Genomic DNA, 16,997 nt, shown 5'->3' with positions numbered 1-16,997 from the left:
TTGAATACTACTTAACTATTGCCAATAGAGATTAATCAATACATGAATAATTTACACAAACTCTTTGTTAAAACTAGCACGTTAGAATAAAGAAATCTTTGCAAGTCACAGTGGGATGGTTCATGTAGTCTTTATTTGTGTTTAGTCTGGGCTAATTCCCTCACAGTTTACCTTTTTATCCAAAAGAGAAGCAGTCTCCAAAGATGAGCTCACTTATTGGTCTGAATCATGTGCAGAGTTGACAACAACACAAACCAAAAGGTGAGAAAAGTGTTGATAAATGGAACTAAATAACTATAGACATCATTGGTTAGTATTTAATGCATGTCAAAAAAAGGTTAGAAGGCCAACCATGTCAATTTACTCCAAGTGGCACAAGAGGCCATTTAGAATCTAATTTATACTATACTCAGGTGATGTTGGGAAATTATTTGGCAACACCAATGTCTTGAAACCGATTTAGATTGACACAGGAACAGGGTTTAAACAGCCAGTACACATCCTGTCACAGCAGAGTAAAAGGGATAGGGGTCTAACTTCTTCACAATTACCAAACTAATATCAAGGACACGCCACATACCAGTTCATGTCCATTGGTTGTATAAAAGACAGGTTGGGGAGAACAAGACTCACAAAGCAGCAAATACAGCAGTAAACCTTGTACATTACATCTGATTGGTCTCTTGACGTAAACCATATGTTCCTGTGTTTAAGTGCAAGTGTGGCCGGGTTAGTGCCGATCTCCATAGCACCATAACATCCTCACCCACGTACAGACAGCGGTGTCCCATTCCTATATCATACGAAGCGACATATCACACCTGCCAAGCTCTGGAACAATCCTTCAATGTTTGGAAAGAGTCTGTGCCATTTGTCCTCAAGGAGCAGCCGTAGCAAGACTGGGGGTTCAGTCTAGAGGAGGGCGGTTATCAATGAGTAGGTGGAGGTTGAAACAGGGCTTCATTGAGAGCACTGTTAAGATAGAGGGTGTTTGGGTGTAAGGGTAACATTAGTTCAGGTAGGGAAAGTTGCCCCAACTGGGTCGGTATTTTGAAATTATTTATTCATTTTATTTGAGACTTATTGCTCCTGTGCAAAGGGCAGGGAGGTGGGTAGCAGTTTACGACTGGAGTAGTAGATGCTTAATTGTAGTAGTTGTTTGGGTAGATTGAGTGGAGTAGTAGTGCGTTTTTTTTACTGCCCGTTGGTAGCCTGTCTTTGCTGGAAGGCCTGCAGTTCCTGTTTGTACCAGTCTGGTGCTTCCGGACCGCTCTTCCCCGACGGCTCGTGGTCGTAACCATAGGCAACAGTCAGCTCCTCATCCCTCTGCACCGCCTGCAGGGTGCGGACGCACTTGATGGGTCCAAAACGAGGGTGGACGAATCTGAGAAAACAAAATGAACAACAGACAGACGCGTTTTTAATAATACAACATATACTAGTATAGAACAGGACAGAATACATTAGGCTCGGACGATATATATCGTTTATACCAACGGTATGATTTTCAATACTGTAAAAAATACATTGTGGGTTTGGGGCATCCACGCCTCACGGGGGCTGCGTGCTACGCCACTGCTTATAAGTTAAGTATAACTAAGAAATAAATTATATCCAGCACAGGGCTCCAGCTATGAATTGGGTTTGCTACCTTACTTGCGAAGTGGTTAGATGTAAAGATCTAGCTTCATGGTTACAGCAGACATTCAATCTCAAGATCCCTGTTGCAGAAATTGTTTTGTGCGTTTAATTATTATTAATAGCACACCCTGTGTGCACTTTCGGTTACACCATATACCCCGGTGTAGTACAGAAATGGTATGAAAATCTGCAATGTAATGTATTCTCTCTTTACTCTTCAGAACATTGTACCCTCCTGAACATCATGTTGCTCTCAAGTTGGGTCATATTTGTTCCTGCTATGCTTGGATTATTCTCACGGGTCGTATTTGCAGTTTGGGGTGAAGGAGTGGTTGGCCTTGTGTCCCAGCGAGGCACAGTATCTGTCCATCTGGTGGAAGGGCTGTGGAACGTCGATCACCGTGTCCTCATCCAGGGAGATGGTATTCCCGTTCAGGGACCAATCCCTCGTGTCTACCTGGGAAGCACCGTTGGCAACACCACAAACAACAACAATAAAAACAACAAGTATTTAATTTGAAAATTAAGTTGCGTTTAGCACAGACATCTATATACACAGTATTTGGTTTGCCATGTGAATGATTATTGCCAATACCTGGTCTTTGTGAAAATTTTACATAACATCGCCTAGAGCTTAAGCTGGTTTTGCATGAACACACACACACGTAAATAGTTAACCAAATAGCTAGCCAGACTATCTGCATTGACCATATTTGCATGAACTATTTTGACTCATCACGCACTGCTTGCTGTTATGTATTTTCTATTCTGTTGCCTAGTGACTTTACCCATACCAACAGTGGTTCCTCCTTTAAAAGTTGCAGCGTGCTGCGGCGCAGCTTGCATGTTGCCGCAGAATTCTATGGCACGTTATTTAAGTGTGAACCACTGGTACCATTAATGCTAATTGGTGCTAGTTTGACCACCAGAAGGCATCTTTGAGAAGCATTTGATAGCCTTCAATAATGACTGTACTAGAGAATGCGGACACGCGGGAGACAGGCGTTCAATTCCCCGACGGGGAGGAAGGAGTAGGCTGTCCTTATTTACAAGAATTTGTTCTTAACGGATTCCATACGTGTTATTTCATAGTTGTGATGTCTTCCCTATTATTCTACAATGTAGAAAATAGTCAAACTAAAGAAAAACCCTGGAATGAGTAGGTGTATCCAAACGTTTGACTGGTACTTGCTTAATTCATTAGATTATGGTATTTCTATTCCAAGAAAAACCTTCTAGGATGGAACGGAAAATATGGCGCTGTACAATGTGACGGTCAGGAGTACTTTACTGGGCTATTTAGCTAAAGAATCGGTGTCGTGCGGGTAGGGCACGCTTGTGGGAGACCGGGGTTCAATTCTCCTGTCCTTGTAAAGAAGATTTTGTTCTTAACTGACTTGCCTAGTTAAATAAAAGTTTCACTAAGAGCATAACATTTCTACAACCTAATTTTGTAATTCTAGTCTAACCAACACCCAAACGGAGATTCACTGAAAATAATTCTCATTGATTGCTGGTCTCAGAGCAGAGTGAAACGGTAGTAAAAATTGTTGTAGGCTATTGCTTCTAACGTCAATATGCTCTTTAAATAAACAAGACCTAAACCACTTTTAACAGCACATTACTCAACACTGAGACTCATGTCGCCTATGGTAGGTCTACAGTATATTGAAAAATGTGACTACGCCAACAATTACATAGAGGATGAGAATATTTCTGTAATTCAGTGATATTTATTCCCATAGTAAAACGTTATGGATCCATAACTAAATAAAAAAATCTAAATGGCAGAGTATTTTTATCATTATTCTATTAATGAAAGCATAAAGATGCCATTATTTCACTGCTCAAAAAAATAAAAGGGAACACTTAAACAACAATGTAACTCCAAGTGAAATCAAACTGTCCACTTAGGAAGCAACACTGATTGACAATAAATTTCACATGCTGTTGTGCAAATGGAATAGACAACAGGTTGATATAGGCAATTAGCAAGACACCCCCAATAAAAGGAGTGGTTCTGTTCTGCAGGTGGTGACCACAGACCACTTCTCAGTTCCTATGCATCCTGGCTGATGTTTTGGACACTTGAATGCTGGCGGTGCTTTCACTCTAGTGGTAGCATGAGACGGAGTCTACAACCCACACAAGTGGCTCAGGTAGTGCAGCTCATCCAGGATGGCACATCAATGCGAGCTGTGGCAAGAAGGTTTGCTGTGTATTTCAGCATAGTGTCTAGAGCATGGAGGCGCTACCAGGAGACAGGCCAGTACATCAGGAGACGTGGAGGAGGCCGTAGGAGGGCAACAACCCAGCAGCAGGACCGCTACCTCCGCCTTTGTGCAAGGAGGAGCAGGAGGAGCACTGCCAGAGCCCTGCAAAATGACCTGCAGCAGGCCACAAATGTGCATGTGTCTGCTCAAATGGTCAGAAACAGACTCCATGAGGGTGGTATGAGGGCCCGACGTCCACAGGTGGGGGTTGTGCTTACAGCCCAACACCGTGCAGGACGTTTGGCATTTTCCAGAGAACACCAAGATTGGCAAATTCGCCACTGGCGCCCTATGCTCTTCACAGATGAAAGCAGGTTCACACTGAGCACGTGACAGAGTCTGGAGACGCCATGGAGAACATTCTGCTGCCTGCAACATCCAGCATGACCGGTTTGGCGGTGGGTCAGTCATGGTGTGGGGTGGCATTTCTTTGGGGGGCCGCACAGCCCTGACTGCCATTAGGTATCGAGATGAGATCCTCAGACCCCTTGTGAGACCATATGCTGGTGCGGTTGGCCCTGGGTTCCTCCTAATGCAAGACAATGCTAGACCACATGTGGCTGGAGTGCGTCAGCAGTTCCTGCAAGAGAAAGGCATTGATGCTATGGACTGGCCCGCCCGTTCCCCAGACCTGACTCCAATTGAGCTGGATCAGCCTGTAGTGTGGTTTTCCACTTTAATTTTGAGTGAGACTCCAAATCCAGACCTCCATGGGTTGATAAATTTGATTTCCATTGATAATTTGTGTGTGATTTTGTTGTCAGCACATTCAACTATGTAAAGAAAAAAGTATTTAATAAGAATATTTAATTCATTCAGATCTAGGATGTGTTATTTTAGTGTTCCCTTTATTTTTTTGAGCAGTGTAGTTACATTGTTTTAGTTTGAACATGCAGACTGGCACTAAGAACAGAACAGCGGGAACGTTTCCCTAGTCAGCGCCATTATTAGTGCAATGCCCCTTAAATATTTTGGAGATTATTTCATTTTCAAATAACGTAAAATGAGCGAGAAAAAGGCCATTCGTGGACATGGGGTGAGACATTGTTAATAATTTGTAAATAAAGCCAGTTAAACAGAAATAGTTATAAATGATTTTATAGGCAGAGAAACCAAAAATCTAGTCATCTCATTGGTCTCCCAGTCGAGGCCGGCACGGGTATTTGTAGCAACACAGCTTGCATTAGACCGTTGCGCCACTCAAGTGTAATCAGTGCTCTAACTCCCCATTGCGCTGGTCTGGAGCAATGAAGTGGTGATGCAGAGTACCGTACTAAACCACAAATTACCTAAGTCTCACGGTGTACGCTCGCAACTTTTAAAGGAGGAACAACGGTACATATCTATCTCAATTACCTCGTACCCCTGCACATTGACTTGGTACTGGTACCCCATGTATATAGCCAAGTTATCATTACACATGGTCTATTATTTCTCTTCCCCCCCCCCCCCCCTACATTGTTGGGAAGGGACCGTAAGTAAGCATTTCAATGTTGGTCTACACCTGTTGTTTACAAAGCACGTGACAAGTAACATTTGATTTGACACACAAACACAGCTCTGTCTCCCTCTTACCTCTGAGTGTGTGATGCGTACTCCGTTGTAAAAGGCCATTACAACATTGGCCTCAACATCCATCTTGGCAAACAAGCCTTCTCCTGCTCCTGAGATCAGCGAGTCTGCCACAAATACCCTGTGACACAACAGGGAATGAAGCTGCAAAACTGACTTCAGATCTGCTTCTCTTTTATACGATAGCCAAAGGTAAACCCATAGGATAAGTCTATGCAAAAACAAATGTATTAAAAATGGAAAACAGAAATATCATTTACAAAAGTATTCAGACCCTTTACTCAGTACTTTGTTGAAGCACCTTTGGCATTGATTACAGTCTGGAGTCTCCTTGGATATGATGCTACAAGCTTGGCACACCTGTATTTGGAGAGTTTCTCCAATTCTTCTCTGCAGTTCCTCTCAATCTGTCAGGTTGGATAGGGAGCCCAGCTGGGCCCCTCAAGGACATTCAGAGACTTGTCTTGAAGCCACTCCTGCGTTGTCTTGGCTTTTTGCTTAAGATCGTTATCCTGTTGTAAGGTGAACCGTCGGCCCATTCTGAGGTCCTGAGCACTCTGGAGTAGGTTTTCATCAAGGATCTCTGTACTTTCGTCTGTTCATCTCTCCCTTGAGCCGGACTAGTCTCCCAGTCCCTGGCTTTGAAAAATGTCCCCACAGCATGATGCGGTCACCGCAACACACTCTAGGAGCTCAGATGCAAAAATGTAATTACCAACGTTTCGACAGCCAAGCTGTCTTCATCAGGCTACGCTTCACCATAGGGATGGTGCCAGGTTTCCTCCATACGTGGCGCTTGGCATCCAGGCAAAGGTTTTCAATTTTGGTTTCATCAGACCAGAGACTCTTGTTTCTCAAGGCGAGCTGTTACTTTTGGCTTCTGGCTTCTGGCTTCTGTCTTTTGGATTCTGTCTGGCCACTACCATAAAGGCCTGATTGGTAGAGTTTTGCAGATATGGTTCCCATCTCCACAGAGTGGGTCACTCTCTGTCAGAGTGACCTTTGGGTTCTTGGGCACCTCCCTGACCAAGGCTCTTCTCCCCCGATTGTTCAGTTTGGCCAGCTCTAGGAAGAGTCTTCGTGGCGCCAAACTTCTTTCATTTAAGAATTTTTTAAAATTTGACCTTTTACTAGGCAAGTCAGTTAAGAACAAATTCTTATTTTCAATGACGGCCTAGGAGCAGTGGGTTAACTGCCTGTCCAGGGGCAGAACGACAGAATGTCAGCTCTGGGATTTGAACTTGCAACCTTCCGGTTACTAACCCACCGCTCTAACAACTAGGTTGCCCTGCCGGCCCAGAATGATGGAGGCCAATGTGTTCTTGGGGACCTTCAATGCTGCAGACATTTTTTGCTTCCCTTCTCCAGATCTGTGCCTCGACACGATCCGGTCTCGGAGCTTTATGGAAAATTCCTTTGACCGCATGACTTGGTTTTTGCACTGACATGCACTGTCAACTGTGTGCGCCTTTCCAAATCATATCCAATTAATTGAATTTAACACAGGTGGACTCCAATCAAGTTGTAGAAACATCAAGGATGATCAATGGAAACGGGATGCACCTGAGGTCAATTTCAAATGTCATAGCAAAGGGTCTGAATACCTGTAAATAAGTTTTTATTTATTTATTTATTTATTTAAATAGAGAGATTTGCAAAAATGTTTTTTTTTACTGTTTTCACTTTGTCATTGTGGGGTATTGTGTAGATTGATGAGTACTTTTTATTTATTTAATACATTTTAGAATAAGGCTGTGATGCAACAAAATGTGGAAAAAGTCAGGGGGGTTTGAATACTGTCTGAATGCACTGTACCTACATTTTGCTTTCATAGGGGTCTGGAAGAAGAGTGTGGGTAGCGATACAGGTGGAAGTGGATTTATCATAAGAGTACACAGGGCCTAAGAAAGAACAGGAAATTGACATTTTAGAAACCATATAGCATTATATTTGACTACCAGTTTACTTGTGCTGTGTCTCATGTCACTTACTGTCAGATGAAACGTCAAAGTGTGGTCTGGTGGTCTCCATGGAAACCAGGGCGGCGAGTCGAGCCTCGATCAGCTCCCCCTCCACGAAGCTCCCGTAGAGAGCCGTTTGGCCATCAGGGTAAACATACGCCACTGCTTTACCGGTCATCTCGCCATCCTCGTTCACCTGCCCAAATACACTGCCACGGTCCTGGACACACACACAGACAGCAATTAGTTGAGTGTTCAATCAATTCATTCTTCATTATTGAATATGGAAAAGCAACCAACTTTAGTGGTAGGTTCTCCTCCCTATAACATCTCAATGTAACTTGTGTAGTGTAACATAAAGTTACAGGTGAGTATGATGACTCACAGGGTAGTAGATCCAACACTCCCCACAGCGGCTGTTGTCTTTGTACTGGCCTTCAAACATCAGCCGGCCCTCAGAGTCAAACTCCTGTGCAGGGCCGTTGAGGTCCCCATCCATGTAGGTCCCACGGAGGACCCCTCCATCCTCGTAGGAGTATACCCCCTGACCCTGTAACGCATCGTCCACATAGAACCCCTCCAAGGTGCTGTGGAGGGGAGGAAGGGAGAGGGTTAATTAAGGCAAGGCAACGTAGCTTGATAAGAGCCTGACCGAGCGAGTGAGATCAGTCACACTTGAATGGACTGTGTATGCTTTTCTGTCATACCTTCCATCGAAAAAGAAGAACTTGCCCTTCCCATTCTTTTCTCCATGTGTAAAATGTCCTTCAAAGCGATCACTGGAGGAGAAGGTGACTGTACAGAACCCGTGAGGCTGGTCATCCTCATCCAGAGGGCCTGGATACGCACACACATCAGGATTGGACAGAGGCACAAGACAGTTTACACTGGAGTTCAACAGCCTCCATTGCTACAAATCGTCTCGGAAAAAGAAACACACATTTAGGAGTCTGCATTATTGCCAATTCACTGTGTTTGGGCCCAGTTTTTCAAAGGTTATCAGATAGGATTAAATGCATAGAATAAATAGAATGGATGACTCGTCGACTTGAATGGGAACACCTGTTCTATTCCTATGCATTTAATCCTATCCAATTGGCAAAAACGACCAGATAACTTTTGAAAAACTGAGTCCAGATGATACATGCACCCTTCGCTGTGCTTGCTGTCCTGATCCAGATCAAAGTCTGATGATATTCGGGCAACCTGACCACTTGTGTGCCATGGCAGCACCACTTCAGGGTTGGTAATACTATACCTTGCTTCTCTTGGTTCCCAAAGTGACATTTCTTTCATCAACCAAAGGCACAATCCTAGTCATATAATATGACTAGGTTTGTGCCTCTGGCTAGTGAAAAATGTTGATTTGTAAACCAAGAGAAATGGTGGTTTCAATGGCATATGAGTAATAATTCCCTCAACGTTACTATGGTCGGATTTTGGCTAGGCTACCATAAAGCAAGGTAAGACATGCCTTATTAAATTTGGTAAAACGTCCAGGTTTCAAACAATTACAGAGTGTGTGCAGTAAATCATGTGTGGGTTGCGAAATGCACTGGCCTTTCTCTGCTCTTGTGATCATTTTAACTGAATGAGTAGCCTATGCCATCGAACCCTTTTTATGCGAGCGATCAGGACCACGTCAACTGATATGAATTACTATTTGGGCCATGGAGTAGGAGCTTTAAGACTAGTTGGTTCCGAGGGTGTTGCAGACGAACCTAACGGTTGTCTGCTATATTTAATTATTGTAGTTTAACTCAACCCTAAAATATAAGTAACCAGGTGCCAGCAGCTACATATGGAATTGTCAACATGTACAAGAACTCGCACGCACGCGGTCGTCTGACCCTATGCATAACGAATTACCCCTGATATTCCCTAAAAACAATGTTACTGCGTCAGCACATGTTGGCTGTGAATAACAAAAATGTTCTAAAAGTAACAATTGTGTGATGTAAAAGAAAGTAGGCCTACGGTTAGTAGGTGTCACGGATTTAGCGCAGCACCTAAGATGACAAACTTTAGGTCAAGTCTACAATTTTGGCGAACGTATCGACGTAGCCTACGCGTCCAGAGCGCACGCAAATCGTTTACAGTACAATGTAATACTTTTTCTAACTGCATTTTAACTCGAGTGTCAAAGCACATCAGCCCAGTTTTGTGTCGCTACTGCTGCCTCGCTCGCCCGAAGAGTGGGCTTCCATCGGAAATAAAGTCCCGGGCACGACGGGCCCACAACCCCTGTCAAAAACCATAATATCAATTTGTCCATGGTATATTATGCGGAGAGTTTACCGGAAAATATGTAACAAAAAACGACGCATATAAGTTTGTCAGCCTTTTCCGTACCTTCAACGACTTCTTCCATATCATCATCGCTGTCCATAGTGGCCCTTTCCGTGGATGACACACGCAGAGAATTGACGGGTTGCGGTCGATTTTGTAATATTCTGCACTTCATCAACCACTACACTGCTTCCCTCAGCTCTTTTCTTCTTCTTCTTTAAAGTGTTATGGCAGAATACACATATAGGTGTATTGCCGCCACCTACTGTACCGGGTGTTGAAAGAAAACAAAAATAATATATTACATTGCGGGGAGACAGAGCATTCATCAACAAGATTCCTTGTAATGCCTCTGCAGAAAAGTTCCCAAGTCCCAAAAAACGCTCAATTGCACTCACAATCATGACAATTTTCTCCGATTCAATTTCCGTTTGCTCTGTGCAGTTGATAACCAAAGTAAACGCAACAAAGTTCACCTTCTTAATTAACATGGAACATGTCAGGATCCCTCTGTTGACAAAGGAACATCATCTTGTGTCTCTACTCCTACTACTATTACTTCTTCAACTTCATGCCTTTCTTCCACTCTTCTCAATGCCTACGGGTGGGAGACATTCTGGACAGCCCTTATTCTTGCCACCTCCATCTCCTTCTCCCTAACAGGACACTTCAGAAATTTGAGTGGATATTTACCAACACAATTGCAGCATTTTGGCTCAGCTGGTATATAATACTTCTCCTGTCTACATCCAGTGCATTTGTAAAGTACAGTCCTGGCCAAAAGTTTTGAGAATGACACAAATATTAATTGTCACAAAGTTTCTGCTTCAGTGTCTTCAGATATTTTTGTCAGATGTTACTATGGAATACTGAAGTATAATTACAAGCATTTCATAAGTGTCAAAGGCAATTGCATGAAGTTGATGCAAAGAGTCAATATTTGCAGTGTTGACCCTTCTTTTTCAAGACCTCTACAATCCTCCCTGGCATGCTGATAATTAACTTCTGTGCCACATGGGCCACATGGCAGCTGATGGCAGCCCATTCTTGCATAATCAATGCTTGGAATTTGTCAGAAATGGTGGGGTTTTGTTTGTCCATCCGCCACTTGAAGATTGACCACAAGTTCTCAATGGGAAGTTTCCTGGCCATGAACCCAAAATATCAATGTTTTGTTCCCCGAGCCACTTAGTTATTGCCTTATGGCAAGGTGCTCCATCATGCTGGAAAAGGCATTATCACCAAACTGTTCCTGGATGGTTGGGAGTAGTTGCTCTCGGAGGATGTGTTGGTACCATTCTTTATTCATGGCTGTGTTCTTAATCAAAATTGTGAGTGAGCCCACTCCCTGAGAAGCAACCTCACATAGGTCTCAGGATGCTTTACTGTTGGCATGACACAGGACTGATGGTAGCGCTCACCTTGTCTTCTTCGGACAAGCTTTTTTTCCAGATGCCCCCCGCACTGCTTCTTAACACAGTGCTGGAAGCCAGCCGCCCAGAAGCCAGCCGCACCAATGTGTTGGAGGAAACACCGTGCACCTGGCAACCTTGGCTAGTGCGCACTGCACCCGGCCCGCCACAGGAGTCACTGGTGCACAATGAGACAAGGACATCCCTACCGACCAACCTAACCCGGACGACGCTAGGCCAATTGTGCATCGCCCCATGGACCTCCCGGTCGCAGCCGGTTACGACAGAGCCTGGGCGCGAACCCAGAGTCTCTGATGGCACAGCTGGCGCTGCAGTATAGCGCCCTTAACCACTGCGCCACCCAGGAGGCCGAGAAGTGGCTTCTTTGCTGCCCTTCTTGACACCAAGCCATCCTCCAAAAGTCTTTGCCTCACTGTGCGTGCAGATGCACTCCCACCTGCCTGCTGCCATTCCCGAGCAAGCTCTGTACTGGTGGTGCCCCGATTCCGCAGCTGAATCAACATTGGGAGACGGTCCTGGCGCTTGCTGGACTTTCTTGGACGCCCTGAAGCCTTCTTCACAACAATTGTACCGCTCTCCTTGAAGTTCTTGATGATCCGATAAATGGTTGATTTAGGTGCAATCTTACTGGCAGCAATATCCTTGCCTGTGAAGCCCTTTTTGTGCAAAGCAATGATGACAGCACACGTTTCCTTGCAGGTAACCATGGTTGACAGAGGAAGAACAATGATTCCCAGCACCATCCTCCTTTTGAAGCTTCTAGTCTGTTATTCAAACTCAATCAGCATGACAGAGTGATCTCCAGCCTTGTCCTCGTCAACACTCACACCTGTGTTAATGAGAGAATCACTGGCATGATGTCAGCTGGTCCTTTTGTGGCAGGGCTGAAATGTAGTGGAAATGTTTTTAGGGGATTTAGTTCATTTGCATGGCAAAGAGGGACTTTGCAATTAATTGCAATTCATCTGATCACGCTTCATAACATTCTGGAGTACATGCAAATTGCCATCATACAAACTGAGGCAGCAGACTATGAAAAATAATATTTGTGTCATTCTCAAAAGATTTGGCCACGACTGCACTCTGACCCCTTGACTTTTTTCACATTTTGTTACAGCCTTATTCTAAAATAGATTATATCTCCCCCTCAATATACACACACAATACCATATAATTTCAAAGCAAAAACAGGTATAGACATTTTTGCTAATGTATAAAATAAAAAATGGAACTATTACATTTACTTTAGTATTCAGACTCTCAAATCAAACCCAAATCAAATTTTATTTGTCATATACACGTGTTCAGTAGTTATTGCAGGTGTATCGACATGCTTGGGTTTCTAGCTCTAATAGTGCAGTAATATCTAACAGCAATATCTAACAATTTCACAACAATAAACACAAATCTAAAGTAAATGGAATTAAGAATATATAAATATTGGGCGAGCAATGTCAGAGCAGCATAGACTTAGATTCAGTAGAATAGGATAGAAGACAGTGTATACATATGAGAAGAGTAATGCAAAATATGTATACATTATTAAAGTGAGTAGTGCTCCATTATTAAAGTGGTCAGGGATTCCAAGTCTATGTATATAGGGCAGCAGCCTCTAATCTGCTAGTGATGGCTATTTAACAGAATTTAACAGTCTGATGGCCTTGAGATAGAAGCTGATTTTCAGTCTGTCTGTCCCAGCTTTGATGCACCTGTACAGACCTCGCCTTCTGGATGATAACGGGGTGAACAGGCAGTGGCTCGGGTGGTTGTTATCCTTGATGATTTTTGGCCCTCCTGTGACATCGGGTGCTGTAGGTGTCCTGGAGAGCAGGTAGTTTGCCACCGGTGATGCGTTGGGCAGACCACACCACCCTCTGGAGAGCCCTGCGGTTGTGGAGATTCCATACAGCCCGAAAGGATGCTCTCAATTGTGCATCTGTAAGAGTTTGTGAGGGTTTTAGGTGCCAAGCCACATTTATGCGGCCTCCTGAGATTGAAGAGGTACTGTTGCGCCTTCTTCACCACACTATCTGTGTGGGTGGATCATTTCAGTTTGTCAAGGATATGTACGCCGAGGAACTGGGAGCTTTCCATCTTCTCGCTCCAACCCGGTCGCATCCGCATTTCGATCCGCAGGTAGTATAACTTTTCATTACATTTCATTATAGTACAACGGTTTGATTTGTCTAATCTTAGCAATTTCTTCTTAGCTAGCTACATAGCCGTCTTTGTATCAAAGATAATTGCGTAATTATCGTATTTCGTCGTCCTAACGTAGTCTACACTGCTATCTGCCCAACAGCTAGCCAGCTAGCAAACGTCCACCGTCTACCGAATAGCAGCACTGTAGAAACTATTACACTCAACTGAACGACTTGATTAGTGTAGTGTTAGCTAGCTACATAGTTGTCTCTGCTGTCTTCGTATCCAAGATAATTGTGTAGTTTAGAGTGTGTAGTCTTAGAGTGATTATCTTAATTTACCGAGGTTAGCTAGCCAGCTATTTGTCGTCCTTAACGTAGGAGACACTGCTAGCTAGAATGCACCAATTTGTAAGTCGCTCTGGATAAGAGCGTCTGCTAAATGACTTAAATGTAATGTAAATGTTCTCCACTACGGTCCTGTCGATGTGGATAGGGGGGAGCTCCCGCTGCTGTTTCCTGAAGTCCATGATCAACTCCTTTGTTTTGTTGACGTTGAATGAGAGGTTATTTTCCTGGCACCACACTCCCAGGGCCCTCACCTCCTCCCTGTAGGCTGTCTCGTCATTGTTGGTAATCAGGCCTACTACTGTTGTGTCATCTGCAAACTTAATGGTTGAGTTGGAGGCTTTTGAGGCCATGCAGTCATGGCTAAACAGGAAGTACAGAAGAGGGCTGAGCACGCATCCCCGTTGTTGAGTATCAGTGAAGTGGAGGTGTTTTTTCTTACCTTCATCACCTGTGGCCGGCCCATCAGGAAGTCCAGGACCCAGTTGCACAGGGCGGGGTTCAGACCCAGGGCCTCAAGCTTAATGATGAGCTTGGAAGGTACTATGGTGTTTAATGCTGAGCTATAGTCAATGAACAGCTTTCTTACATAGGTATTCCTCTTGTCCAGATGGGATAGGACGGTGTGCAGTGCAATGGCGATTGCATCGTCTGTGGATCTATCGGGGCGGAAAGCAAATTGAAGTTGGTCTAGGGTGTCAGGTAAGGTAGAGGTGATATGATCCTTGACTAGTCTCTCAAAGCACTTCATGATGACAGAAGTGAGTGCTATGGGGCGATAGTCATTTAGTTCAGATACCTTTGCTTTCTTGGGTGCAGGAACAATGGTGGATATCTTGAAGCATGTGGGGACAGTAGACTGGGATAGGAGGAGATAGACTATGTCCGTAAACACTCCAGCCAGCTGGTCAGTGCATGCTCTGAGGACGCGGCTAGGGATGCCGTCTGGGACAGCAGACTGGGATAGGGAGAGATTGACTATGTCCGTAAACACTCCAGCCAGCTGGTCTGTGCATGCTCTGAGGACGCGGCTAGGGATGCCGTCTGGGACAGCAGACTGGGATAGGGAGAGATTGACTATGTCCGTAAACACTCCAGCCAGCTGGTCTGTGCATGCTCTGAGGACGCGGCTAGGGATGCCGTCTGGGACAGCAGACTGGGATAGGGAGAGATAGACTATGTCCGTAAACACTCCAGCCAGCTGGTCAGTGCATGCTCTGAGGATGCGGCTAGGGATGCCGTCTGGGCCTGCAGCCTTGCGAGGGTTAACACGTTTAAATGTTTTACTCACATTGGCTGCAGTGAAGGAGAGCCCGCAGATTTTGGTAGCGGGATATGTCAGTGGCACTGTATTGTCCTCAAAGTGAGAAAATAAGCTGTTTAGTTTGTCTGGGAGAAAGATGCCGGTGTCCGCGATGGGGCTGGTTTTCTTTTTGTAATCCGTGATTGACTGTAGACCCTGCCACATACGTCTCGTGTCTACGGTCAGTTGAATAGCGACTCTACTTTGTCTCTATACTGACGCTTAGCTTGTTTGATGGCCTTGCGGAGGGAATAGCTACACTGTTTCTATTTGGTCATATTTCCGGTCACCTTGCCATGATTAAACGCAATGGTTTTAATAGTCACTGTGGGTACAACATCACGATGCACTTGCTAATAAACTCGCTCACCGAATCAGAGTATACATCAATGCTGTTGTCTGAGGCTATCCAGAACATATCCCAGTCCAAGTGATCGAAGCAATCTTGAAGCGTGGAATCCGATTGGTCGTACCAACATTGAACAGACCTGAGCAAGGGCATTTCCTGTTTTAGTTTCTGTTTGTAGGCTGGGGGCAACAAAATGGAGTCCTGGTCAGATTTGCCGAAAGGAGGGTGAGGGAGGCCTTTGTATGCATCACTGAAGTTAGAGTAGCAATGATTGATCCAGAATTCAGAGACTGGACATTAGCGAGTAGTATACTCGGGAGCAGTGAGCGATGTGCCCATCTACGGAGCTTGACCAGAAGACCGCTCCATCTGCCCATTCTGTGGCGCCGTTGTTTAGGTGGCCTACGGTGATCCGAACCATTGTCCTGGGTGGTGGTCCAAACAGAGGATCCGCTTCGGGAAAGTCATATTCCTGGTCGTAATGTTGGTAAGTTGCCGTTGCTCTTATATCCAATAGTTCTTCCCGGCTGTATGTAATAAGAATTAAGATTTCCTGGGGTAACAGTGTAAGAAATAATAAATAAATAAAAAACGAAATACTGCATAGTTTCCTAAGAATGCGAAGCGAGGCGACCATCTCTGTCGGTGCCATTCTGCTAGCGCCACCCCAGAGATAACACCCTTTATAGACACCCTGCTTCGAAGATCCACACACTACACATTCCAATCTGACATCTTGAGCCGCAAAACACGCTTGTTCTGTTCCATAGAAACACACACCAAAAAATAGAGACTTCAAACGGATCTCCAAAGTAACACAATCGATCCAAACCGTTATTCCAACCAATAAAAACTCATAACTAGATTTGGATTTTCTACCACTTTTACTTCTCTTATTTCTTTTTGCATTCGCCCCTGTAATCAAATTATTCTCACTCTCATCTCCACTCCACACGTCATCCGATTCAAACAGAACATCCACTTTACGCCACTTCCCTACCCAAAAAACAGCTCTCTTTTCATCAGCTAAGAGCTAATTTATGCTTTATCCGAAAATGTGGTTAGCGGTGCCGTAAGGATGGTGTTATGCAATTGTGGAGGATCTGGAGGCACGTACAGGCCAAATTGAGGTTTGTACCGCACCGCCGTGCGCCTCTCAAATTTTGTAACAATGCGGATGTCTGCTTTATAGTGCGGCATTGACATGATTGGTTGATGGTAGGTGGGGGCGGGAGGTCCTGTATAAACACAAACTCACTTCCTTGACAACTTCCATCACACAGCTCTGCACTGCTTTTCAAAGCGCAAGAAGTATGAATGCCCTGACTTCTGTAGGGCTGTATCACTGCAAATTCTGAATGGTAATGCAGACGTTGGATTTAAGATGCTCTGACATCACCGATATTGAGCTGCATAGTGCCTGTCGATCGCTATACAACCAAACCATGCGGTGGGGTCAATGGGCAAAGATCTAAAGAACATCAAATCACAGTGAGGTCATCATGTCACCTCCAACATTATCCAAGTTCTTCTGACAATATAGCCTACTACACTGAATGACTATAGCATTGCATACTGTATATAATACTGAATATTATGCATAATGTACAGAACCAGCGAGAGTGTGCAAAGTGGTCATCAAGGCAAAGGGTGGCTACTTTGAAGAATCTCAAATATAACATATATT

The 16,997-nt window shown here is 44.4% G+C and overlaps 1 protein-coding gene across 2 annotated transcripts; it reads right to left on the bottom strand.

Moving 5' to 3' along the window:
- Positions 1–114: 114 nt before the first annotated feature.
- On the bottom strand, positions 115–9,957 carry setd7 (SET domain containing 7, histone lysine methyltransferase). 2 transcript variants are annotated; one of them, XM_046295492.1, is made up of 8 exons: positions 9,800–9,957; positions 8,155–8,284; positions 7,833–8,034; positions 7,478–7,667; positions 7,306–7,387; positions 5,490–5,607; positions 1,941–2,098; positions 115–1,384 (listed from the first exon to the last, which is right to left on the bottom strand). In XM_046295492.1, exons 1-8 carry the CDS (start codon positions 9,909–9,911, stop codon positions 1,195–1,197), a joined length of 1,182 nt encoding a protein of 393 aa, XP_046151448.1. In that variant the 5' UTR covers positions 9,912–9,957; the 3' UTR covers positions 115–1,194. The 2 variants fall into 2 exon arrangements, with proteins under 2 accessions (XP_046151448.1, XP_046151450.1); XM_046295494.1 differs by lacking the exon at positions 115–1,384 and having other exon boundaries at positions 1,998–2,127.
- Positions 9,958–16,997: the final 7,040 nt, after the last annotated feature.

This window comes from Oncorhynchus gorbuscha, linkage group LG13, assembly GCF_021184085.1.
Source record: "Oncorhynchus gorbuscha isolate QuinsamMale2020 ecotype Even-year linkage group LG13, OgorEven_v1.0, whole genome shotgun sequence".
Taxonomy (NCBI): Eukaryota; Metazoa; Chordata; class Actinopteri; order Salmoniformes; family Salmonidae; genus Oncorhynchus; species Oncorhynchus gorbuscha.
The sequence above is the reverse complement of the archived record's forward strand: the minus strand, read 5'-3'. Positions and strand labels throughout refer to the sequence as shown.

Bases quoted from the DNA above. Each gene is read 5' to 3' on its own strand.
- setd7 (XM_046295492.1), bottom strand. From the start codon at position 9,911: ATGAAGTGCAGAATATTACAAAATCGACCGCAACCCGTCAATTCTCTG. The intron at 8,035-8,154 runs GTATGACAGAAA...TCCCCTCCACAG, and splicing joins TTCTTCTTTTTCGATGGAAG to CACCTTGGAGGGGTTCTATG. The intron at 2,099-5,489 runs GTAAGAGGGAGA...GGTGCTTCCCAG, and splicing joins TACGCATCACACACTCAGAG to GTAGACACGAGGGATTGGTC.